The sequence below is a fragment of the Ostrea edulis genome, chromosome 2 (genome assembly GCF_947568905.1).
Source record: "Ostrea edulis chromosome 2, xbOstEdul1.1, whole genome shotgun sequence".
Classification (NCBI taxonomy): domain Eukaryota; kingdom Metazoa; phylum Mollusca; class Bivalvia; order Ostreida; family Ostreidae; genus Ostrea; species Ostrea edulis.
In genome coordinates this window covers 100,375,837-100,403,336 of record NC_079165.1, presented here as the reverse complement: position 1 = coordinate 100,403,336, position 27,500 = coordinate 100,375,837, and the positions used below count along the sequence as shown (strand labels likewise).

The following is a 27,500-nucleotide window of genomic DNA, read 5'->3' as shown; positions in this document are numbered from 1 at the left end:
ATGATTCAGCTTCGTCAGCCATTTTTGATTTTAGATAAGTCATGGCAGGAATATTCGTATTATTAAAAAAAAATACTGATGTTGGCGATTTTCGATTTTCAAAATGACAATCGATTATTCATATAGCTTCAGTTATAGCGACCGACAATCGAAAGTCGGCGACAATCGGTACATCACTTGAAATACCTGGCCCATATATTGTATATTTACAGCAACTGAGAAATACTTGGCCCATATATTGTATATTTACTGCAACTGAGAAATACTTGGCCCATATATTGTATATTTACTGCAACTGTGAAATACCTGGTCCATATAATGTATATTTACAGCAACTGAGAAATACTTGGCCAATATATTGTATATTTACTGCAACTGAGAAATACTTGGCCCATATACAGTTCGGTCAACGCGGATCCCGTATTTTTCACGCTCCCCCCGCGGGATAGAGCTACCGCGGTATATCTCAGGTAACCCTGCATATCCCGCGCTCCCCCCGCAGTCCCGCTGTCCTCGCCGCGGTCTCACCTGTAGAACCCTGCATATCCCGCGCTCCCCCGCGGTCCCACTGTCCTCACCGCGGTCTCACCTGTAGATGATTAATGCCATCAACAAACACGAGTTATCTCCCGTTAATGTAAAAAAAATATACTGATCATAAACTGAAAACAGATCGTTTGTTCAGCAATACTATAAATATATCAACATTGACATATACATGTGCATGCATCGCTTGTGAAAACACATTTTACAAAAACTTCTCATGTTTATTGAACCATACATTCAATATTTATAGGTTATAGACTTTGTATGGGAAAATATGACAACCGAGTTAAGCTCGGTCCGTCCGCGACAAAAAATGAGGTCGTCATATTTCCCATACAAAGTCTATAACCTTTTTATTATATACTTTCAATTTCATTTAGAAACTGACAATAATTTTATTTTTAACAATAACTTTATCGGTTTAACTGAGTAAAAGATGAAAAGCATGGAAAATTTGAAAATTAACGGCGTAGAAATTTGACTGTGACGTAATGTTTGCGGGCCGGAATGTTTCCGGGCATATATCGTGTGATATATGCCTGCAAACTTTTAAAGAAAAAAGAAGAGATGAATTTGAAAGTATATAATAAAAGAGAAGATTACCATATACCAATGTTGGAAGATGACCATATACAAGTGCATATATATACGCTTTACCCATAAAACGGCAAAGGTAACTTCACTTTTTTTCCTGCGACTTATTTTCCTTTGACTTTATCCGTGACTTTTTTTCCTACATTCTACCTAACACAGTACATTTTTGCCTTTACAATAACATGCGTGTATTATCTTCTAGACATTGTGAATGGTATTGAATCGGGTATGTGTATATCTGTTACATAACACTTCCTGTCTGCTTCAAAGCCCCAGACCTCGATCAACGATCAACGCTTGCTCTACCAGTGAAACTGCTAAGACAACATTAGACTCCCCACATGAACACCGCTTGGTAATCAATACAAATAAAGCTTCAATCTAATTGAAATAAAATATTTAATCAGATCCAAATTCTCAAATTTTAATTACATTTTTGGGGTTTTGAATATCTAAGAGAGGGAAAAAAACTGCAATGCATATTTTAAGGGAGGTAATATAATACCAAAAAGTAGATAACAAGTAAAACACAGTTTTGGGGTATACGCCACCCCTGTCGTATATGTGTGGCCTTACTCTTACAAAGTATGATAAATTTTGATTCAACATGCAATTAGAGAGTAATTTTGATGATTCTGACATTCATATGTACCGTAATAAAAGGAATTAGTAAGTTGTAAGCGAGGAAACCAGCACTTGACAAAGGAATTAAAAAAAAACACCCTAGTTTAATAATTACTGGTAAAATTTGTTGGGTATAGGTAATTGTAAGCTGATAAGCAGATTGTATGCCTGTAGTAGAGATATTACAATTTTGACATCCTGTATGCAACACGTTGAACATATACACATAGGGTTTTCTCCCCTGTGTGTTGTTTTAAGAACATATGCAGCAGGGACCCAACAGGTGTACATATAAACGACGTTCGATTGAAATGGGAAAACAAAAATCTTTCTTTTAGCATAATATAAAATTTACTTTTTATGCCCCCGAGATCGAAGATCGGGGGAGGGGGGGCATATTGTTTTTGTCCTGTCTGTCATTCTGTCTGAAACTTTAACCTTGCTAATAACTTTTGAACAGTAAGTGATAGAGCTTTGATATTTCACATGAGTATTCCTTGTGACAAGACCTTTCCGTGGGTACCAATATATTTGACCACGTGACCTTGACCTTGGAGTTTGACCTACTTTTGAAAACTTTAACCTTGCAAATAACTTATTTCTCATGAGTATTCCTTGTGACAAGAACTTTCCTTGGGTACCAATATTTTTGACTATGTGACCTTGACCTTGGAGTTTGACCTACTTTTTGAAAACTTTAACCTTGCTAATAACTTTTGAACAGTAAGTGATAGAGCTTTGATATTTTACATGAATATTCCTTGTTACAAGACCTTTCCATTGGTATTTAACCTTTTGACCTTGACATTTGACCTACTTTTATTTTATTTTTTTACATTGGTCATAACTTGTAAATGGTAAATATTAGAGCTTTCATATTGTACATGAGCATTTCTTTTGACAAGATCTTTCTACTGGTACCAAGATATTCGCCCTTGTGACATTGCGGCCATTATCGGGGGCATTTGTGTTTCACAAACACATCTTGTTTCACTGGAAAAATTATTAGGAAACAGCTCCTAATCCTTATCATTATATGTAGCATAAAATTACTATTAAAAAACAAAATTAAGTGCTGGTTTTTTGTTTAGTTTTGTTTTTTTAGAATAAAAAAAATTGGGAGGTGTATTAAATATGCTAAATCCTAAGTATATCTGGTTTTAGTAGGTCCCTGATTTTATTTTTAATTTTTACTTAAATGTTTTATTTAATATAGCAGTATGTAATGCGAGATAGCTGTCCATAAGCAAGCCGTACTCATTTTCTGCCGACGAATACAGTTAGTTTGTCCAAACAGGTAAATAACGGTACTTCACACCGCGGCGGTATAAATCTACCCCGCGATGAAATAGTGCGGGAAGGATTAACATACCGCGGGGGGAGCGTGGTCTAATACGGGATCCGTGTTGGCCGTACTGTATTGTATATTTACTGCAACTGAGAAATACTTGGCCCATATACATGTATTGTATATTTACTGCAACTGAGAAATACCTGGCCCGTATATTGTATATTTACTGCAACTGAGAAATACTTGGCCCATATACATGTATTGTATATTTACTGCAACTGAGAAATACCTGACCCATATACATATATTGTATATTTACTGCTACTGAGAAATACTTGGCCTGTATATTGTATATTTACTGCAACTGAGAAATACTTGGCTCGTATATTGTATATTTACTGCAACTGAGAAATACCTGGCCCATATACATGTATTGTATATTTACTGCAACTGAGAAATACTTGGCCCATATATTGTATATTTACTGCAACTGAGAAATACCTGGCCCATATATTGTATATTTACAGCAACTGAGAAATACTTGGCCCATATATTGTATATTTACTGCAACTGAGAAAGCCTTTCTGCATTTTTCTTATGTACAACAAATATACAGAGGCAAAACAACAAAGAGTACATCTTCAGTTGTAAAGAAAATTATATTTCAAACGCCTCATTTTCTGATGTCATTATGGACAATTATTACAAACTTTTCATTTTATTTACGAAATTGGAAATGGGGTCGTGCATGTAACTCTTGAGTCCTTTACATAATCTTATTTTGTTATTTTGCAGCAGTTAGATAGCAATGTTTAAGCTGTATTTTAGCAAACAATCTTTAAAACCTTCTAAGGCCAATTCAATTTAATTAGTAGATTATCATCCAGGGTCACCAAAAAGTATGGGGCAGGAGGGAGGATTTTATTTTTTTATTTTTTTCTGAGAAAAATATCAATGATAAAGGAGTAGTGATGAATCATTTAATGCCAGATGGATCTATGCTTATTAAACCTTATTTCACAGATGAATTCCAGGTTAAGCTTTAATTTTAAACACAGAAAGATACCAAACTTCTTCCAAGATATGAAGCACATTAATCCTTTCCTTCCCGTAAGAAGGTGAGAAATTAAGAAAACCATAATATCATCTATTTTCTTCACTTGGCTTTTCACGTTGCTATACCAGAAATGTAAACAAGTAGTGTAAATTACCAGAGTCAGACATGAAAATTTTCCAGAAATCGCAAGCTCTGCAAAATAAAAAAAATTTGGGCAGGCCGATTTTTGAGGGGCGGGCGGGGATGATAATCTATCAATTAAGTTGAATTGGCCTAATCTTTAGATTTCTAAAATACAATTGAAACACCATATCAACCTGATGGTCATATATTGTGTGCCAGTTGTGATACATTTGTTAGAATATTTGATGATTTATAATTCATATAGGAGTTGATAGATTATTCGATGTCTAGATTATTCATATCGTGTAGGAGTTGATAGATTATTTTATGATTATTCATATCATGTAGGAGTTGATAGATTATTTTATGATTATTCATATCGTGTAGGAGTTGATAGATTATTTTATGATTATTCATATCATGTAGGAGTTGATAGATTATTTTATGATTATTCATATCATGTAGGAGTTGATAGATTATTTTATGATTATTCATATCATGTAGGAGTTGATAGATTATTTTATGATTATTCATATCGTGTAGGAGTTGATAGATTATTTTATGATTATTCATATCGTGTAGGAGTTGATAGATTATTTTATGATTATTCATATCGTGTAGGAGTTGATAGATTATTTTATGATTATTCATATCGTGTAGGAGTTGATAGATTATTTTATGATTATTCATATCGTGTAGGAGTTGATAGATTATTTTATGATTATTCATATCGTGTAGGAGTTGATAGATTATTTTATGATTATTCATATCGTGTAGGAGTTGATAGATTATTTTATGATTATTCATATCATGTAGGAGTTGATAGATTATTTTATGATTATTCATATCATGTAGGAGTTGATAGATTATTTTATGATTATTCATATCATGTAGGAATTGTTATGTTATTTATCTATAGAGGCAGCTAAGACAGAGTGCGAGTCTGGAAAATGTCACCACATCTGCACATTATCTCCCCTGGGAGCCTCTTGTCAATGTCAGCCCGGATATCACAAACTGATGAACCATACATGTAGAGGTACACTGTGTTGGAAACTTTGCATTATAACTAAGACACATTCATGTACTGTAAACCTAACTTTACTTTGTAATCATTTATTTTACGATTTACCTGGGATAAACTGGATTGTTTTACTAATTTTTGTGACAAGATATTAGATTCGAAAGACTTTGTATATAGGACTGGTTCATGGCGAGAAGTATTCATAATGACAAAGTTCTCATGAACTTTACGTAAAATTTCTCGCACGTGAACAAGAGTTGGTTTACAGTTTATGATTATAAGCAAACCATAATAACAATATACACAGATGTCAATTCTGTGTGGAGGATCATTTGATATTTTCTAATTTGATGAATTTGTATGGGCACAAACATTTGAGTAGAGAGCAATTAAAGTTATGGAAAAGAAAATTCTGTTTATATCAGTGGGAGTGTGTATTTTAGAATTATCACAAGAAAAAATTGTTTTAATTGGTTACATTGCTGAAATATATTTCAAAACTCTTTTAACTCTTTATAGATAGACCTCGCCAATATTCTCGAGATTTAACGCCGGGTTATTTTGTTATATCAAGTACTCTTGTAAAATAAGGAATCCATGTATACAGTATCTAATTGACACTTGCTGAATTTGTGTCTCCCCCCCCCCCCCCCCCCCCAGGTTGTATACATAATCATTTAAGTATCTCGCGTAATGCACTGAGAGTTCAACAAAGGGAAGCAACTATGAGGTAACTTTGAAATTATGTATCATAATGAAAGTAATTATACCTGCACAAACATGTTAAAGGAATGTAGTGTAACCTGTAACTTGTATTCAGGTGAAACACGCATAACGTTGAAACTGATGTGTTTTTCTGGTCTTTAACAACATTTCAATAGTATAGAAAATTAAGTCCTGTGGGTGCATTAGTCCCATTACGACAATCGGGCGGGTTTATTTATTTTTGATGTAGTCAAATTAACATTGCATGAAAAAATATTGTAAACCGACTTTTAATCGCGACTACTTTATTTCATGATATACCGGTGATGAACTGGTTCTTGATGATAAATTTTCATGACTGAGATTATCATAAACAAATATGACTGGTCCATGGTGAAAAATACTTGCTATGATGAATGAGGTTCTCACAAACCTTGGAAAAATTTCTCACACATGAATAAAAGTTTGTTTACAGTATGTAGTTATGACATGATTCTTGTTTTCTACAAGCTAAATCTTTAAATTAATGCGTTGCCATGGGCACTCATCATTACTGCATTCTAATTTAGCGGTCATTTGTCCACTTACAAATAACTTTGCCACTTTCCATTTATGGTTGAACATCATGAAGTGTAATCACATGTACTTAGATTAATAACATCTGATGATGATGAATTTGACAAGTTTGATGTGTTGATATATGCTTACAAATTTTGCCATGTCATAGATATTGATGAATGTGAATCTAAGCACCCACCCATGTGCAGCCAGGTGTGTCAGAACTTCCCTGGAAGTTACAAGTGCTCCTGTCACCATGGATATGTACTCGAAGAGGGAGGGAAATGCAGGGTAAACGGTAGGTTAACAATGTGAAATGGTTTTAGTTCTTAGGTAAACGTATACAGGCAACTCTCAGTAACTCAGAAGCCCTCGGGAACACCCAAAACTGAGAGATATCAAGAGTTTGACATTTTAAGAGTTGGCTAAATCTTGAAATTGGCTATCCAACCGATACATTCTAAATCTTACTCAGATTACTCTGTATCTATACGCTGTTCTTGTGTGAGAAATTGTTTAACAATATATACTTGTCATACTGACATGGTGACAAAATGATTCAAAATCAGATTAAATTAAAACTCATTTGCAATATTATGATAGCTGAAATTGACAATCATCTTACCAGAGTTCTCGTCCTACTTTCATGTTTCAAAACCATAGTCTTGCCATGTTACATACTTTATTCAATTCTAAGATTATTCATCTTAATTGTTTAATTAACATCTACAATGACCAGGTACAATATCATAGGTGAAGTGTATAAACACCCCATTAATGACTTTCGGTGCAAACCAAATTCCTAGGTAAGGTTCAAGTGGAATTTCGCAATTACCCGCTTGATCGATACAAATAGATTTTAGGAGTGAAAAACAATGTCATGTATATTGGCACCCAGATTTTACTTTGAAAGATAAAAAACTTGGGGAGATTGAAAGTTCGGGAGAAATCAAAAGTAAGTTTACTTCATTATGTAGAGAGAAAAAATCGGGACTATATAAATACATGTATAATTGAGAGATTGAAGTCATCGAGAGTCACCTGTATTTCCATTATTTCAGAGAAACTAGCTGTTATACATTCACATATTTACATTTCCAATGTTTTTCTTTTTGATATCTTAACAAATGTAATGATGGCCATTTCCTCATGAATGCACTGCAGTTCAATGTGCGAACGATCTGGATAAATATCGTACACATAGCTATTTTACAGCTGCGAATTCCAACAGAAATGGAAGTAGAATGTAAATATAAAAAGTAGATTTCATTTTAAAAAATACACGAGGGTATAAACTTTATGCTAGCAGACTATTCAAGAAGTGCTAGCATGCTTCATGAAGTATGCTAGCATAAAGCATCACAGAAGAATCTAAGATTTGAGGGCATATAGTTTTTATACGCCCGTCGAAGACGGGACGTATTATGGTATGGCTCTGTCCGTCTGTCTGTCTGTCTGTCCGTCTGTCCGGACCTTGTGGGCAGGATACAGACTGAACCATAAGCCCTAGGACTTTACAACTTGGTACATTTGATCACCATGATGAGAGGAAGACGCCTATTGTTTTTCAAGGTCAAAGGTCAAGGTCGTAGTATCACTTTTTAGGAAAACCTTGTGGGCAGGATACAAACCAAACCGTAAGCTCCAGGATATTATAACTTGGTATATTTTATCATCATGATGAGAGGAAGGTGCCTATTGTGTTTCAAGGTCAAAGGTCAAGGTCGTAGTATCACTTATTAGGAAAACCTTGTGGGAAGGATACAAACCGAACCGTAAGCTCCAGGATATTATAACTTGGTATATTTGATCATCATGATGAGAGGAAGGTGCCTATTGTTTTTCAAGGTCAAAGGTCAAGGTCGCAGTATCACTTATTAGGAAAACCTTGTGGGCAGGATACAAACCAAACCGTTAGCATATTTATGAAGTAGTGCATTCTAAGGCTATCCCTCTTTATATCTTGATATCCATTTCTACAAGCATAATAATGAATTAGCTCACAGAGGACAGTGCTAACTTCACTAAAATATGAATCCCACTGAAATATGTCTTCCTTGAGCAAAATCTACGGGCGTATTATGCCACGTTGGCGTTGCTCTTGTTGAATGGATGATGATGGAGCTTTCATATTTCATGTGTGTATTCCTTGTGACAAAAACTTTCTTTCCATACCAATCTTTTTGACCTCATGACCTTAGTCTCAGTTTGGCCATACAGGGGCATCAGTGTTTCACAAACAATTCTTGTTCAAAAATGAAATATTCATTTCTTGAATAATCTTTGATGATACATATGGTTTTTTGTTGTTATGAGTAGGATCTCCTCCAATCTTTTTACTGGCTCATGATGGTGAAATTCGTGGGTATGAAATGTATCAAAACAGATCATTAGCTTCCAGTGCCGATTACACCCATCTCTATGTGAAAGATCAAGATAAAATCAAAAGAATGGGTGAGTTGCTATTTGCTGAAATGTGAAATATGTGTGCTTTCGACACAATATTTATCAAAAAAAAAAAATTATTTAGCAGAATTACAATAAAAATACCTGTAAACGATAATAATTTCTTTCATCACACATTTTCAGCTTTGGGACCAAATCAGTTGCTCTACTTCAGTGATGCTGGTCACAAGAAGGTCTACTCCTCCCACTTGGAAGGGGAGTGGAAAGTGCACAGTCAGGAGGTTATCAATGTGGGTATGTTGCATTGTCTAATCATTGTCAGGTGTACCAGTTTGGAACACAGCAAAGCAGTGGCACAAAAGAAAAAAAACATCACAGTATTGCTCATTGTTTTCCATGTGTAAATATACTGTAATCTCCACTCCTTGTCCCCAAAAGGGAGTACCGGTATTTAATTAAATCATTGTCTTTGCAAAATTAAATGTTATGATATGTCACAGGAGGGTGTTCGTGAATTTATCTCTTCTTTTGTCGCATTTCTATCGCAATTTTCTCAGTCACTACAGCGGGTTAGCTGTTTCGTTACAAACGCACAATAATGTGGGTGTATTATAGCACTGTCACTTGTTCATCCATCCTAGCACCTTTCACAGCAATTACGAATTACAATTTATTGATATTTGGTTCCAAACTTCTTAATAAGCTGTCTTCTTGGTTACCTGTTTTTAGATCCTGTGTTCATTAGTGATGCATGTATGAAAAGGAGAATCAGTTGAAAAAGAGAATCTTTTCAAGAACATACAATATATTTGAAATGGATATGAAACTTGTGAAGCATCAACATGTAGTGTATATTCAAGTTTGTTCCATCTTGACCCTTATATTTGGTAGTCTGTTATTTGGGATATGCAATATTTTGTAAGAGCCAAGTGACTTGGCATCAGGACCCATTTGCCTTTTACTGATAAATATTACTGTCTGATTCCACTTTGCTTGAATGTTTCCCCTTTCTTCTGAAGAGAGACATGATTTTTGTCATATCTGTTTTTCAGTCTGCCTACCCATCACAAAGTTTTAGAACACAGTACATTAGTGAATAGGTTTGCCTGACACCTTGTCTATTTTGAGGTCATATGGTCAAGAGTCAATCCACAAGATATTGTTGCTCAGTATCTTGAATTTTTTCGACACTACTATCAATTAAATGATAGATGTGTATAACCCTTTCTAATTTTGTACAACGGAGGGCATACATGTTTTTGAAACATTTCTTGTTATATTTTGTACGACGGAGGGAAACATTTCTTGTTATATTTTGTACGACGGAGGGAAACATTTCTTGTTATATTTTGTACGACGGAGGGAAACATTTCTTGTTATATTTTGTACGACGGAGAAACATTTCTTGTTATATTTTGTTCGAGGGAGAGAAAACATTTCTTGTTATATTTTGTACGATGGAGGGAAACATTTCTTGTTATATTTTGTACGACAGAGGGAAACATTTCTTGTTATATTTTGTACGAGGGAGAGAAAACATTTCTTGTTATATTTTGTACGGGAGAGAAAACATTTCTTGTTATATTTTGTACGACGGAGGGAAACATTTCTTGTTATATTTTGGAATTTTCCATACTACAGTGGAAGCATTAGAATTCGTGGTGGCTCAATTTTCGTGGAATTCGTGGGTACCCCTCACACACGAATTTATATCCTCAATGAATAAAGAATCATAATTACATTCCAGAGTTATCTTTCTTACAAATAAATAAATCCACGAAATTACATCTCCACGAACCCGTAAAAATTCAGCAATCCACAAAAATTGGTCCCCACGAATTTAAATGATTCTACAGTACGATTGCTTTTTGATATATGAGGGTGTTTGTGAATGCTCTTTTTATGCAAATTGTTTTTATTTTAGCAATATTTTATTCAAACAAAGAATAGTATTAGGCAGCAGACTCAGTCTATGTAAATCATCTCCTTAAATCAGATTGCCATGAAATATGACTGAAATGTTGGTGATGGTCTGATAGATGATAGGGGTTGGTTGGATATTTTTTTTAAAACAAAGACTAGTTGTGTATTTCCATAAAATCAAATGGAAAATTAAGGGTACGCTGCATTTATTTCAGGTTTAAGTGACCCTGAAGGAATTGATGTGGACTGGAGTACTGGTCACTTGTATGTGGCTGACAGTGGTCGAGGGGAAATTTTGGCCTGCCTGGGGAACGGAGACATGTGTACTACTGTGGTTTCTCATCTCCATCACCCCCGAGCTCTTGTCATAGACCAAAGGCATAGGTAAGGGTATTTGTATAGGGTGCTCAAAAAGTGCTTGTTTATTTGATATGCATGCACAACTCAATCAGCATAAAACTGACTGAATACATGCTCTCTGACAAAATTGATGGGTGGAAATACACAAGTTGTATTGCACAGAGCAAGGAATTAACATGGAGAAAAAATCACAATTGAGAATGAAACTGAGAGAAAAACTGCCACAATGAAAAAGGTTACATAGGTGTCAGATTAGACTGTTTTAACCATTTCATTATGGATCTGATAACTATCATGAAGTCTTTTAGTTGGATTATCTGATTTTCTGGTTATACTAAAGGACCTGAAGACTCCTTATAAGAACAAAAAAAAGCTATCAAAAGCTGCGAGTCAAATAATTTTATTTTTTATATTCAAGAATGATATGTTTAACAAATCCACTGTAAGAATAGGTATAATCATTTGTTTTGTATGATAGAAATCGTCGGATGCTTTAAGTTTGGATGAGTCTGGCAAACTCTCTGTTGTGATTCTGTTCTTCTTAACCTGCAGTTAGTGGGGGTTCTCTACTTTCTCTCTATCCACTTCGTCCATGGCTAATTCTATCTCTTTCTCATTTTCTTCATCAATAACCCCATCGTCTTCTGGCATGTATTTACACCACTTTGGACATTTCCTTCCCAAACACAGCAAAATGGACACCTTGTTCACAAAGTGGTGACAGTTGTTTCTGTAGAAGTTGTAATTTCCAAACTTGTCCACATAGTTTCTTATGCAGCTTTTAATACACCCTGGGCTGAGTCGAGTGTAGCCAGCTGGAACTTTTTCTATTGTCATTGTACAGACATTACCGAGGTTGGGGTAGTCTGTTTTAACTAGAGCTGCATCACGACCTATTCGGTTGCCAAATTCTAGGAACACCCCTGCAGTATAGATCCATCGGTGGGAAAACTTGAAGGTAAATCTGCTGGGTGCTGTGCGACGTTGGCGTGTAATTCGATTAATTCCAAAGTTCATGCAGGCCAGGTCAGTTTCTCCAAAATAATATGGTATGGTATTATCTGAAAGCAAAATGACAAAGGCAATGAGATAGAATTGCTGTTTGACACTTGAGCAAGATCACAAGGAATGCGAAGAAGCTTGTATATACAAAATTTACAACATGCTCTGTTGTTTTCCCCAGTTGAATGGACTCTAAGGCATGATATTTTACATACAATGCTTTTCCCCCTTATTAACTCTGTTATAGAGATTCAAATGATGTGCAAGGCAGTTCACAGTATTTGGAACAATGCCAAACCACAATCATGTTGGCTGCCACAACATTGTGAATTTTCCTTAACAATAACAGATAATGCTGTAAATCTAGGATTGATTGATTGTATCTGTTTAATGTCCCTCTTCAGAATTTTTCACTCATATGGAGACCTCACCAAGAACGTTGAAGGGCTTCAGATCTAGGCCTATGCTCGGCACTTATGGCCATTGAGAAGAAATGAGGGTTCTTTAGCGTGCCACACCTACTGTGACATGGGATATCAATTTTCAAGGTCATCTTCGAGGACCTGTGACATTCACACCTAATGCCGAGCATTTGGTGATGAAACTGTTATTACCTGTTTTAAAGACTTGGGTCTGCAGTGGCCGGGATTCGAACCCCGACTTTCTGCATTCAGGGCAAATGCTCTACCTCTAGACCACCACGGCAGTTTGTAAATGCTCTACCTCTAGACCACCACGGCAGTTTGTAAATGCTCTACCTCTAGACCACCACGGCAGTTTGTAAATGCTCTACCTCTAGACCACCACGGCAGTTTGTAAATGCTCTACCTCTAGACCACCACGGCACGGCAGTTTGTAAATGCTCTACCTCTAGACCACCACGGCAGTTTGTAAATGCTCTACCTCTAGACCACCACGGCAGTTTGTAAATGCTCTACCTCTAGACCACCACGGCAGTTTGCAAATGCTCTACCTCTAGACCACCGCAGCAGTTTGCAAATGCTCTACCTCTAGACCACTGCGGCAGTTTGCAAATGCTCTACCTCTAGACCACTGCGGCAGTTTGTAAATGCTCTACCTCTAGACCACCACGGCAGTTTGTAAATGCTCTACCTCTAGACCACTGCGGCAGTTTGTAAATCTAAGTAGTGTACATTTAACATGGTGGTGTTCATCCAACTGGGAGAAATATAACAAAGCGTATTTTGAATCTAGTAATTTACTCTCAGTGATGTCCATTTATACAACTTACTGTAATACATAAGAATTTATACTTGCAACATTGCCGGGAACTATCAAAATATGCCAACTCTAAAATAGGCCCAGTAATATATACCCCAAGATTTTTTGTAGAAACCTGATAGAATGCAAGTGAATTGAATAAGAAATGTTCCAAAAAATTCTCTTATTATTGAGAAACGTTGCATATGTCCTTCAGAAATCTACTGTTTGGTGTTATTTTTGTTTAAAATGAAAAACAAACATTGATATACATGCAGGTATGATGTATACTTACCAGTCTAAGATTTACAACAAGCTTTGATATGTTCCCCGGTTGGAGAAGCACCAAGGCATGATGTGTATACTTACTGGCTTTACCACAAGCTCTGCTATTTCCCCTGGAAGGATAAACACCAAGAATGGCACTCTCTGTGATGGCAACAGTCACATATAAAAATGCCACAGTTACAAGGACCTACAAAAATTCACATATAAAATTGTCAGTTACAAGGACCTACAAAAATTCACATATAAAAATGTCAGTTACAAGGACCTACAAAAATCACATATAAAAATGTCAGTTACAAGGACCTACAAAAATTCACATATTATATATAAAAATGCCACAGTTACCAGGACCTACAAAAATTCACATATAAAAATGCCACAGTTACCAGGACCTACAAAAATTCACATATAAAAATGCCATAGTTATGAGGACCTACAAAGATCACATTATATTTAAAAATGCCACAGTTACCAGGACCTACAAAAATTCACATATTATATATAAAAATGCCACAGTTACCAGGACCTACAAAAATTCACATATAAAAATGCCACAGTTACCAGGACCTACAAAAATCACATATAAAAATGCCATAGTTATGAGGACCTACAAAGATCACATTATATTTAAAAATGCCACAGTTACCAGGACCTACAAAAATTCACATATAAAAATGCCAGTTACAAGGACCTACAAAAATTCACATATATAAATTCCACAGTTATGAGGACCTACAAAAATTCACATATAAAAATGCCACAGTTATGGGGACCTGATTTTAACTCTTGAATCTCTTCATCTGGCGGATATTTTTATTTAAATCGTAAAATTTTCTCACTGTTTGTACACCAGGACCAGTTCTTTCTATACAGTAAAACATGCTTATAATGAATTCATGCCTACAGCGAAGTGATTTTTATTCCCTTTAGTTTTAAAACATATGAAGTTATTATTGGATATAATGAATTATATTTATTACAAATCAAAATTGTTTGTCCCCAGCAGATTTCTTGTACAGTAACTCCAAATGATATCAATTTAGAACTTTGAATTCAATCAGGCTTGATTTTAAATTGGATTCAGATTTAATGTACAAAACATGCAGCAAGCATCTTTGAATAGATGCATGTATTTCGATTCAATATATGGTCATTGTTTTATACAATGTTTCCTATGAAACACGCACAAGCAATAAACTGAAATTGACAACATCATCCAAGTAAAAGTTTGAAAAGTAATAATGCACCTGCAGGCAAAATGTATGCTTTAGAACAATCATTGTTTATGAAATATTATTATGCTTATCTATTCGAAATACAGTTGAGAAAGAGCTGGACAAAGCCATTTTACCACAAATTAATTGACCATGTTTATTGAAGTTGAATTAAATTTTCTATGTAAAAAATATATAACATTAACCGGCATAAAGCTGTTTGTTACATTCATTGTATTTGGTACTTATAAAATTTCTCTATCATTCAGGCACAATGTATATTATAAAATTTCTCTATCATTCAGGCACAATGTATATTACAGGTACAGTGCTTACCTTCATGTTGGTTATATTTTCAGAAGTGTCTTGCAGACAGATCAGTGTAAGGAAAAACTGTCACTCCTTTTAATAAAATATCACGTGCCTCTTACTTAATATTCAAACAGATGACTACTTGTTACACATGGTTCTTTTCTATCAGGCTAAAAATCACAGTTTTAGGATGTTGCACTGTATGGGTGTATTTTTTTTTTACCCTAAGGTGTAAGCCTGGTTGAAGTCGTGCATATTTTTTATAACTCGATCATTTGAGACATTTCGGGGAGAAATTTTCTTATTAGGTGTCATACTTCACACATACTTCACACAGTGTTTTCCCTTTCTTTTTATATGTTTGTTTGCATGTAAAGAGCATATAAAGGACATTTTGATAGCAACCATGTCTGGCCCCGAAATTTAAACACTCTATTTTATATGTTGAATAAATTAAAAATGAAAACATTTTTTAAAAATTTAGAAATTTTGTAATCACTTCATTTTTGTAAGATTGACAAAGAATTGGTTGAAAAATTCTGTTGAAATCTGCATTAACTGAAAAAAAATGAACTATGGTATCACACTATTGTTGAAATGCTGTATTGAAATTTTTAATCTCATGCTTTAAGATATGTAGTAATATTTTCATCAACATGGAGTATGACTTTATGGTTTTAAAAATCAATTAAGGTAATTAGATATGAAACTATTCTTTAAAAAATTTAAGTGCGATTGAGATATCAATGGTAAAATTGGACAACAGTGTGCTGCACTACTAGTTTTTTAGCTCAAGTGATCAGTTTTCTTCAATGTCTGTCTGTCCATGCATATACTTTTAACATTTTCGACTTTTTCTCCAATGCCTCTGGGCCAATTTCAACCAAACTTGACACAAAGCATCTTTGGGTGAAGGGTTTTCAATTTTCTTCAAATGAAGGGCCATGCCCCTTTAATACATGAAAGCTTCCTGACATGTACAGATTCAAGTTTGTTAAAATCATGGCCCTCAGGGATGGGCTGGAGCCACAACAGGAGTTATATTGGGAAAATTTAAGAAAAAATTCTTCTCAATAACCACTGGATCAGATAAGTGGAAATTTACATGAAAGCTTCCATACATAGAGTGAATTCATGTCCCTGGGGGTAACTGGGTAGGATGGGGTCACAATAGGGGATCAAAGTTTTATATGCTGATATACATAGGAAATATTGTTAAAAATATCTCAAACTTTTCAAGCTAAGGCTTTTATATTTTGTACTTGCATTCTTCACAGCAAGACCTTTCATGTGATCCAATGGTGTGTGATCTTGTGACCTTGACCTGGAAGTTTGACCTACTTTTAAGAAAAATGTGACATTGTCAATATTTCCTGAACTATTTAAGGTAGATTTTTCATACTTTGTATATGAGTTTCATATGGCAAGACCTTTCATTTCCTATCATGTTCTTTTACCTTAAACTTGGAGTTTGACCTACTTTTGAGAAAACATAACCTCTTAAGTATATCTGGAACTATTTTAGGTAGGGCTTTCATATTTTGTGTATAGATTATTTATGGCAGGACCTTGTGACACAATGGTAATTGATCTTTTGAGTTTGACCTACTTTAAAAATAACCTGACCTATCTAATATCTCCTGAATATTTAAGGTAAGGGTTTCATATTTTGTATATAGATTCTTTATTGTAAGACCTTGTTATACTTTGGTGTTTGACCTTGTGACCTTGACTAATGGCAGGGACCTAGGTGGCTCAGGTGAGCGATGTGGCCCATGGGCCTCTTGTTTTGTTCAATGCTTCAGTCATTTGAAAAAATGTTAAAATATAATTTCTTTAACCTCTAAAATTGTCTAAACATCAGCTTTTATTCAGGAAGTTGATGCCTATACAAATCATAAGTGATATGTATCTCGTATTTGTAACATGAAAACATGTTTTTAATTTTATCATGGGTGATACTTGACATTACTTTCTGAAGCCAGTTTTAGGTCATTGATGTTTACAAACCCTAAGGTCAGGTTACCAAATTAAATAGCATACTTGATTCCAATAAAATCCGGCCGAATCAAACGAAGCCAGTTATTCCAAGTGATGCGCTAAGAATCAAGTGACCCGACTACAGTACAGTAATGAAAATGTTGACCTATTGTGTAAACAATATTTGGCGTAGAAATGACCCAACACATTTACAAATCATGTTTATTTCACCAGTGGGCGTATATGGACACGATGCAAGTTGCCATTTTTGCTCAATTAATTTGATGCTTAACATAGTTTTGTTATCCAGAGAAGAAAAATCCTATTGATTTTGAGGTCTAAGGTCATGAGGACTTGTTAGAAAAAGCCTACATTATGGGGGAGATACCTTGCAGAGCTCTTGTTTTCCTTGCTTCTTCATATGATGGGCAGGGTGTATCATGGACTTAGCCATTGCTATGTCACTAAAGGTCAAGGTCATTGATTGGGTCATGACTGAGGCTTTGGGTTATAGGTTTTGCAACATGTCTCTAGTACTTTGTCAACAATTTCATAATTGTTATAGATGAATGTTACCATTGACTGTATTAAGGATGGTGAGACATCTGATTTGTTTTAAAAGAAGAAATATGGCCCACTTTCTATAGTTAACTGTTGGTTTTCAATCATCCAATACAAATTGTAACAGATAAAAGTTAGATTGCCTTCCTCAAGCTGTTTGATACATGCAGACCTTGAGATACATTTAAATTTTGAGGATATAATGAAAAGTACTTGCATTTAAATGTTGCAGTAAATCAATAAATGGAAAGAACTCCCTAGTAATTTCCTGAAATTGAGCTCTAAATTTTTCACAGAGTACTCTAAAGTTTCATTCATGTGCTAGACATAGTAAATATGGACAAAAACATCAATGAAGGGTTCAGAGAACTGCATTTTCAGTTTTACTTTCATTTAAAAAATTGGAGGAGTAGTGAAAATACAAGCTGGATAAAATGCTTGAAAATAATTTTGTCATGGTCTGTATGACCTAGGCTTGACCTTTAGGGTATATGGTTTCCAGTGTATGCAATGGAGCAATGCACATTGGTTCATTATACAAAATATACATCGGATTTGATGCAGCTTGCAGAACATGAATGGGAAGTAGTACTTCCACAGCCTCCTTATTATACTCCATGCAACGAAATTGTGGAGAGTATAATGTTTTGACCAGTCCGTCGGTCCCTTTCTTGTCAGCACAATTCCTCTGAGACCGCTTAACAGAATTTCGTGAAACTTTGTAGTTAGTAAGGACACACTGTGTAGATATGCATATTCTTCAATAATTTTTCTGGGAGTTATGCCCCTTTTGAACTTAGATGTTGAGCCTCTATGTCCTGTTCTTGTCAGCGCATCTCCTCTTGAGACCGCTCAACAAAATTTCATGAAACTTTGTAGTTAATAAGGACACATTGTGTAGATTTGCATATTCCCAGGAAATTCTGTTTCCATAATTTTTCTGGGAGTCATGCCCCTTTTGAACTTAGAATTTCGAGCACATTTGTCCTTTTCTTGTAGTAATGCAAAGCATTACCATTCATTATTTGAGGCATTGTCAAGCAATGTTGGAGCATGGGGTATGTGGGCTTGCTCACTTTTGCTTTCTTTCTTTCACTATATTTCTTCATTGTCTATTATGATGAAACTGAATAAAAAAAATAATAGGGAAAAATATCCATATTAGAATATTTATTTGGTATTTATATATTAAGATCTGTATATAATGCATTGTTAAAGTCAACACGTCCATTTCGTGGAATCTACGATGGTTATTTAAAAAATCTTGGTAGACACCATTCAGGACAAACTATTGCTTCACACATGACTTGGGACAGTTTGTTGACAAAATGGTGGCAGTTATTGGTGTACACGTGGTAGTTCCCGTATTTACTGGTATAATTTTCCACGCATCCTCTAACACAGTCAGGACTCAGTCGACTGAAACCCGCTGGCTGGGGCTCGGTATCCAGGTCGCAAACGTCGCCAAGGTTAGGATAGAAAAAATTGACCTTTGCTGCGTCTTTCCCAATTCTGTTTCCAAATTCCAGGTACATTCCAGCGTAGTAAATCCAACGGTGGGAGGGGTTTAAGATGAATCGACTTGGTGCACTTCGCCGCATTATCGGAGCTTTTCTGTGTACTCCATACCTCATGCACAGGAGGTCAGTTGTACCAAAGAAATAAGGAATGGTTCCAGCTGTGAAAAGGAATATATCATTTTGTTAGATGAAGAGTTCAAGCCCTTTGAGTATAACTCATTTTTGTAGAAGTTCAATATTACACCTGAAATTATATTTATTTATAACATTGTAGTAAAAAGGGAATTATTAGGAAATTAAATATAGAAATTGATTGAAGTAGAAGGAAATTGACTTGCGTGCAGGAGGGCAGTTCATAGCATCTCCTTTTATCATTCCAAACAGTAATCCATGTGCCGGAGTGAACCATGACGAAACTCCAAGGAACAGGACTATCTATAGCGAGGGAAAGAATTCATAGAGGACTAAAACAAATATTAGGACTATCTATAGCGAGGGAAAGAATTCATAGAGGGCTAAAACAAATATTGATTGAAAAACCAAGTAAATTGTTGTCAAAATTTATGATAGTGATTTACACAGCCTCTCAACCTGGGAAGTGACTTGGCTCTTGGGAAATGGAAATTAAAAAGTTCTCTGCGAAGTGCAGAACCCCCAAAGCAAATGTTTAGTGTCACTTTTTTTGGAGTGGTACATTTTAGAACCAATACATCTACATGAATTCACCATACACAAAGCTTAGATTTTATATTTGAAAGAATGCATTCCTGAATCACATTTGCAAATGTTAAATGTTATATGGTGTATATTGGGTATTAAACCTGAAAGAATATCATTGATTTAATTATAGAAAAAGGTGACTTACTGTGAGGTGGATGGTCATTTCTATAGGGAGGTGTTGATTCAGGTAGATGAAGCCATGGAAATGACTAAAGGTGTTAAAAAGAGAAAAGAAAAAACCATGGCCAGATTTACTTCTACCTGTTAATTCACTTGCTAAAGGGGAATTTTATTGGTTACATGTGTTTTTATCTCCTAAAGGGCTGCTTCAATGTAATCAGTGCACAGATGGCTTGAAATTTAGTTAGGAAACTTGAGGGAAAATGTAAAAATTGGTATAAATTTTTTTGATTTGCTGAATGAATGCTCAACATACCGGTGATTTTTAAAATTTTATGCAGAAATGCAAATTGTACAGTATACCATTTTGAACAAGATAGGTGATGTTATATGTATTTTTGTCCCACTGCTTTATGGAAAATGTGAGATATTGATTTGGGTCAGTCTGTAACTCCTTTGTTTTCAGCTGAAATTTCAAATGCTATTTGAGATTTAGGAATGAAAATCCCTTTAGGAGTCTCTATGACTAATAAAGAATGACTCCTAGTGTTTTTAGATGAAAAAGTGAAGTAAGTTGGTCACATTTTGTAAGAAATTATTTGCCAACAATATCTTTTAAGAAAATTTGATCTTTTCCACAAAGTTGTTGAATGTTTTTTAAATTAAAAAAGTGCAAGCACTAAAAGTATAACTTTTTGAGATGACAAATTACATAATGTGTATTGAGGAAGAATTCTACACCAAAGAAATTTGATGTGGATGAAAAGTGTAGGATATGTACAACAACATTTTGAAAACTTTGAAGTTCACTTTACGAAGTACCGTAAAAATATGCAGCTTTAGAAGACTGTAAACTGAAAAAAATTTCAAACCCTTGCTGGATTCGAACTCGAAGTCGACACGCTAACCTGCTGAGCTACTCAGCTTTGCAATTAAATAAAAAAGGAATATAGTAACTCCTTCACATTTTCATTCTCTAAGTAAAACTATACTGGAAAAGTGTTTCAATTCAGTGGATATAATTTACATAGCTCAGTAGATAGTACCCTACATAGCTCAGTGGATAGTGTCCTACATAGCTCAGTGGATAGTACCCTACATACCTCAGTGGATAGTTCCCTACATACCTCAGTGGATAGTACCCTACATACCTCAGTGGATAGTACCCTACATAGATCAGTGGATAGTACCCTACATAGCTCAGTGGATATTGTCCTACATAGATCAGTGGATAGTGTCCTACATAGATCAGTGGATAGTGTCCTACATACCTCAGTGGATAGTACCCTACATAGCTCAGTGGATAGTACCCTACATAACTCAGTGGATAGTACCCTACATAGCTCAGTGGATAGTACCCTACATAACTAAGTGGATAGTACCCTACATAGATCAGTGGATAGTACCCTACATAGCTCAGTAGATAGTTCCCTACATAGCTCAGTGGATAGTACCCTACATAGCTCAGTGGATATTGTCCTACATAGATCAGTGGATAGTGTCCTACATAGATCAGTGGATAGTGTCCTACATAACTCGGTGGATAGTTCCCTACATCAGTGGATAGTGTCCTACATAACTCAGTGGATAGTACCCTACATAACTAAGTGGATAGTTCCCTACATAGATCAGTGGATAGTACCCTACATAGCGCAGTGGAACTACATAACTCTTTGGATAGTGTCCTACATAGCTCAGTGGATAGTGTTCTACCTTTTCGGTCTCCGAGTAAAAACATTAAATTGGTACACATTGTGCGAATATCAATCGTTCACTCAACAAATACAGAATTTTACATTGCAGACAGCTTTTTTGGTCTGATGTAGGAGAACCAGCGGTGATTGCAAGAGCTGGCCTGGATGGCGGTGGCAGAATAGCTTTCATGTCAGACCATGTGGGATACATTAATGTAATGGTCCTGGACCAGACGACTGATTGCCTATACTGGGTGGACAACTTGTTCCTCAAGCTGGAGAGTGTTCGGTTGGATGGTTCAGATAGAAAGGTTTGGTTTCTTGTCATGTCACGTAGCAATATAATTTGAAAATTTTTATAAATTTAATTTCACTTGTAAAATGCAGTTTGAATGGTTCATTTCTTATATTTCATAAATTGACATTCTAGGAGTGACGTCACAGTATTTTTATAAATTGACATTCTAGGAGTGACGTCACAGTATTTTTATAAATTGACATTCTAGGAGTGACGTCACAGTATTTTTATAAATTGACATCTTAGGAATGAAGTCACATTATGTTTAGCTCCTCTTTTCCATTTTGTTGCTACGATAACGTCGCTGTACAGGAATGCTAACTTCTCCTGGACACGTGACCCCACCTCTGGTCTTTCCAGGGCTCTGTGTTTGCCCTGCCCTCAATTTTGTATTCTTTATACAAATTACAAGATCGTTCACTGCATGCAGTTATCTTCACTTTTTCATCATGAAAAATCAAACTTTCTTCATAATTATTTGTCAAATTTACATAAAGTGCATTTTACAAAAATCAAAAAATACAATTTGTACTCCTTCAAAGCTATAGAAATATTTATACCCCCAGAATCAAAGATTCGGGGGCATATAGTTTTTTTATCTGTCTGTGGCAAAAACTTTAACATTTCCACCGACACCGAAATCTATGACCTTGTGACCCTAACATTGACCTTTGACCTGGTTACACTTTGTTGTAATCCAGGGGCATCAGTGTTTCACAAACACATCTTGTTTTTAGCTCTTCTGAGCCGAAGGCTCAAAGAGCTAATCATATGGCCATATGTCTGGCGTGTGGTGTGCGTATCTCAAGAACCCCTTGGCCAATTTTTGTCAAATTTGTCACAGGGTATCCTTGGCCCAAGGGCTTTCATTTGTATTAAAACTAGGGTTGTGACCCTTTAACAAGGGGAGATAATTAGGAAAATGTAAACAAAAGTAGTGGTTGCTAAAAAATCTTCTCAAGAACTGGGCAAATTATCATCAAACTTATGCATAAGGATGAGGATAGGTTGTAGATAAAAATTGTTCAAGGAATCAACCTGGGGCAAAGGGTGTGGTCTCAAGGTCACTTCAAAGTTGACCTTAAATTTTGTTTTGTTAAAACTTTGATATTTTGCTTAGTATAAGGACTAGGGTCATCAAATTTTGTCAGTTGATGCATCTTGGGACCTAATATCGTTGTCTCAAAAGTAGGTCATGGTGAGCTACTTTTTGAATTTCGCAGGTAATTATTATTAAATGGATTTTGATGCATATCTTGGACACTTTTGAGCCTATGATCAACAAATGTAGTCAGTTGATGGATCATGGGATCTTGAACTGCATCATGTGTAAAGTATGTCACCATGACCTACTTTATGAATTTTATGACTAATCATTTATGAATACATTTTAGGTTGTTATTTCAGATACCAAGAGGTTTAGAATCATCAAACCTTGTAAGTTGATGCGTCTAGAGGCCTCGAAACATATTTATTCAAATTTCATATTTTCAATTTTAGATGCATGTTTTGGATACTATGAAAGCTAGAATCATCAAACTTTGTCAGTTGATGCATCTTGAGTCTTCATAGTTGGTTGATCAAAAAGTAGGTCACCGTGACCTAGTTTTGGAATTTGACAGCTATATTTTAATATTTCAGACACTATTTGACTTACAATCATCAAACTTTGTCAGTTGATGGGTCTTGAGTCTTCAGAGTGTGTCGACCAAAAATTAGGTCACTGTGACCTACTTTTGGAATTTGACGTTTATATCTGAATATTTCAGATACTATTTGACTTCAATTATCAAACTTTGTCAGTTGATGCATCTTGAGTCTTTGGAGTGTGTTGACCAAATAATAGGTCACTGTGGCCTTCTTTTGGAATTTGACGGCTATATTTGAATACTATTTGACTTGTCAGTTGATGCATCTTGAGTCTTCAGTGTGTCGACCAAAAGTAGGTCACTGTGACCTACTTTTGGACAGTTACATTTAAATTTTCAGGTACTATTTGACTTAACATCATCAATCTTTTTTAATTGATGAATCTTGGTTAGTGAGAATTTTTGCCTGCTCTACAATGTATCAGAAGAGCGATTCTAGGCCCATGGGCCTCTTGATTTTTCATTAGCCAGTCATTCGGACAAATATACATGTGCACTTTGCCATGCAGTCTGAGCAGATGCAGACATACACTGCCCACCATAAATAAGTACACACTTACCAAAATAAGTTACTTGTGCATACAAAATAAAAATTAAAAGATGTGGCCCTTGCCAAAACCAGACCTCCTTCGCCTACGACGAAATGACAGAGCCATGGTCAGACAGATTTGCAGGGTAAAGCCAGAAGACATGGCTAGTGTCAGATCAAGCGAGCTACTGGCACGACTTGGGATCAATGACCTCTACGCTATCCTGCACTGGTTTGGGCACATTGCTAGATCCAGTGGGGCAGTCAATAATGTCTTTAATATGAAAAAAGAGGGAGGACGACAACCAGGGAGACCAAAGATGACCTGGAAAGCAGTTAGAAAATGACCAGCGTGAGTGGGGACTTCGTGATGTCAACCCATTGGACAGAGATGCCTGGAAATCAAATGTTAGGTCTGCCATGCATACAGCAAGCCAGTTACCTGGAAGGGAGCCCACTGCTGTGGAAGATGCACCTAATCCTGGACATTAATCAAAATGCCGATGATGATACACAGTGAATTCAGCTCTTTCATTATATTGAATATATTTCGTTCTAAAATGTGTAAAAAGCTTATTTGTATACTTATTTATGGTGGTCTAGTGTATATCATTATTCAAATTCATTTCATTTTTAGCTCACCTGAGCTGAAAGCTCAAGTGAACTTTTCTGATCACCCATAGTCCGGTGTCTGTCCGTCTGTCTGTAAACTTTTAACATTTTTGACTTCTTCTCAAAAACCACTGGGCCAGTTTCAACCAAAGTTGGCACAAAGCATCCTTAGGTAAAAGGAATTCTAAATTGTTAAAATAAAGGGTCAGGCCACCTTCCAATGGGAGATGATCAAGAAAAGGTAAAAATAGAGTAGGGTCATTAAAAATCTTCTTCTCAAGAACCACTTGGCCAGAAAAGATGAAATTTATAGATAAGCTTTATTAGGTAGTGCAGATTCTAAATTGTTCAAATCATGGCCCCCGGGGGTAGGATGGGGCCACAAGAGGGAATCAAAGTTTTACATACAAATATATAGGAAAAATCTTAAAAATCTTCTTCTCAAGAACCACTGAGCCAGAAAAGCTGATATTTACATGAAAGCTTTCTGACATAGTGTAGATTCATGTTTGTTCAAATCATGGCCCCCGGGGGTAGGATGGGACCACAATAGGGGATCAAAGTTTTACATACAAATACAGGAAAAATCTTTAAAAATCTTCTCAAGAACCATTGGGCCAAAGAAGTTGACATTTACATGAAAGCTTTCTGACATTGTGTAGATTCAAGTTTGCAAAAATCATGGCCTCCAGGGGTAGGTTGGGACCATAATAGGGACTAAGGTTTTACATGCAAATATACATGGAAGGTCTTCAGATATGGGCCAAGGTGACTCAGGTGAGTGATGTGGCCCATGTGCCTCTTGTTCAAATTCATTGTCATTCTACAATACTCAGAAATTTCGGTTCTATTTTCCCATGTCAAAGGAACCGAACAAAGGCTTTATCACTCTACTGTGGGATTGTCTGTAGATCAGCCCATGGGGGGAAACGGTCCTAATCACTTGATCTGTTACAGTGCCTGATACACTCAAGAAAGGAACTGTGGCTGCCCACCTGTTCTTATAAATTGTGTGATATTCTAATCCCTCTCTGTTACCATGTAAATTTATATATGTAGAATCTGCCAGTTGTGCATACATGCCAACTTTTAAAAATCCCCATGGGGATTTTGCGCGCGACGACCTTTTTTCAAAGCTCAAAATTCATGACATTTTACCATGAAAATAAATATTTGTCTTTTCAAATAAAATATCAATCTAATCATTGTACATGTACATGTATCATATATTAACACAACATCAAGTGTGTTTGACCATTAACTTTAACAAACTATATATATAAAATAAAAACACTTTAAAAGATATACATAAATATTTCATTTAAAAAAGTCTTCCCGATAAATTACTATCAAAACATGCTTCGCACTGTCCAATAAGCACCCCGACACAGGCAGACCAGGTAAATTACACTACCCCGATACCATGCGATCCACAGGTAAACGGTAATGGCTGACTTTTGTCCAGATTTCTGATTGTCCAGTTCAGAAATGACGCGGGATTTGAAATTCTGGTTGGAAATGGGGGTTTGTAGTCGTAAAATGGGAGATATTTTTAGAAAATTGGGATTTCTGTATTTTTGCAATCCCGATTGGATTTGCCTTTTCAGTTGCTTCAAATCGGGAGAATCCCGCACAAATCGGGAAAGTTGGCATGTATGGTTGTGTTTATAAATAGTGCATGAATATTCTGAATTTTAGTCCAATGATGGCTTCGTGTGTGCTACTGATTTCTTTTTTCACACACATCTTTTTGCATAAAACTCCTCTACTGCCTTGTAATAGAAAAACAAATTATCTTTGTTAATAATAGCTGAGAATTGAAAATGTGTTGATCTGGAGACAGAGTTCTAAATATTTCTCCTCTCTCCTATGTGTTTCAAACAAACATCATGGCATTTTTCCACCATCAAACAGCAGACAATCCCTACTGTCTTTCCATGAAAGGTAAAGATATGCTTCTTTGAATTCTTTCCTTGTTTTTTGGTACTTTTGTCTACAAGGTCCACTTTTGAACTCCCTGCCTGCTTTGGTTGGTTGTCAATCTAATTAAAATCAGATCCTAGGATAATGCTCACAATCGCTATAATAGGATCTGACATAACCCCATTCGGGGTCATGTCCACATGACCTTTTGCTTGGAATATTCATGAGAACTATCAGCCAGTCAGATTGCGCCATACAGACGATGATGGCTATTCAGACGGTTCCCGGCAATTCATAAACAAGTTGCAGTAATCGCTTTCCCATGAAGTTTATTGCACACTATGAAATTGTATATTCTCACTAAAGGAATTTTAAACTTTCGCAATAATGCCTAATCTATTCTGTCCATACAAACAACAAAATGTACGAGATAAAATACACCCAAATCAAATTAATTGTGAATTGCGATTTATGTATGAATAGGGATGGGTACGATTTGAATAGTTTTCAAAATAGTTTACTTAACGTGAGGAATATAATGCCAGTCGACGTAAACGGTGCGTCGACGTAAACGATGCATTGTGACGTCACATTTAACTGATGTGTTTTCTTTCAAACTAAGCAATCGCAGCCGTTTTCCTTGAAT

General features: G+C 35.7%; 2 protein-coding genes across 8 annotated transcripts in view; one reads left to right on the top strand and one right to left on the bottom strand.

Moving 5' to 3' along the window:
• The window catches only part of LOC125678333 (low-density lipoprotein receptor-related protein 2-like), an 82,078-nt gene that overhangs the window by 4,325 nt on the left and 50,253 nt on the right, over nt 1-27,500 (top strand). Inside the window, exons 1-9 of one of the 7 annotated variants that reach the window (XM_056155745.1) lie at nt 1,045-1,219; nt 1,343-1,495; nt 2,984-3,061; nt 5,155-5,274; nt 6,692-6,820; nt 8,842-8,976; nt 9,112-9,222; nt 11,067-11,235; nt 21,953-22,154. In XM_056155745.1, coding sequence (XP_056011720.1) covers nt 5,256-5,274; nt 6,692-6,820; nt 8,842-8,976; nt 9,112-9,222; nt 11,067-11,235; nt 21,953-22,154 — 765 coding nt within the window. In that variant the 5' untranslated portion in view covers nt 1,045-1,219; nt 1,343-1,495; nt 2,984-3,061; nt 5,155-5,255. Of the gene's footprint in view, nt 1-1,044; nt 1,220-1,342; nt 1,496-2,980; nt 3,062-5,154; nt 5,275-6,691; nt 6,821-8,841; nt 8,977-9,111; nt 9,223-11,066; nt 11,236-18,948; nt 19,433-21,952; nt 22,155-27,500 lie in introns of those variants that run through there. The other 6 variants (XM_056155744.1, XM_056155747.1, XM_056155746.1 and 3 more) reach the window with 6 other exon arrangements.
• LOC125678336 (uncharacterized) lies at nt 11,596-15,372 on the bottom strand. The gene is made up of 3 exons (XM_048916726.2): nt 15,273-15,372; nt 13,804-13,909; nt 11,596-12,272 (listed from the first exon to the last, which is right to left on the bottom strand). The coding sequence occupies exons 1-3, from the start codon at nt 15,276-15,278 to the stop codon at nt 11,764-11,766; spliced, it is 621 nt and encodes a 206-aa protein (XP_048772683.1). The 5' UTR covers nt 15,279-15,372; the 3' UTR covers nt 11,596-11,763.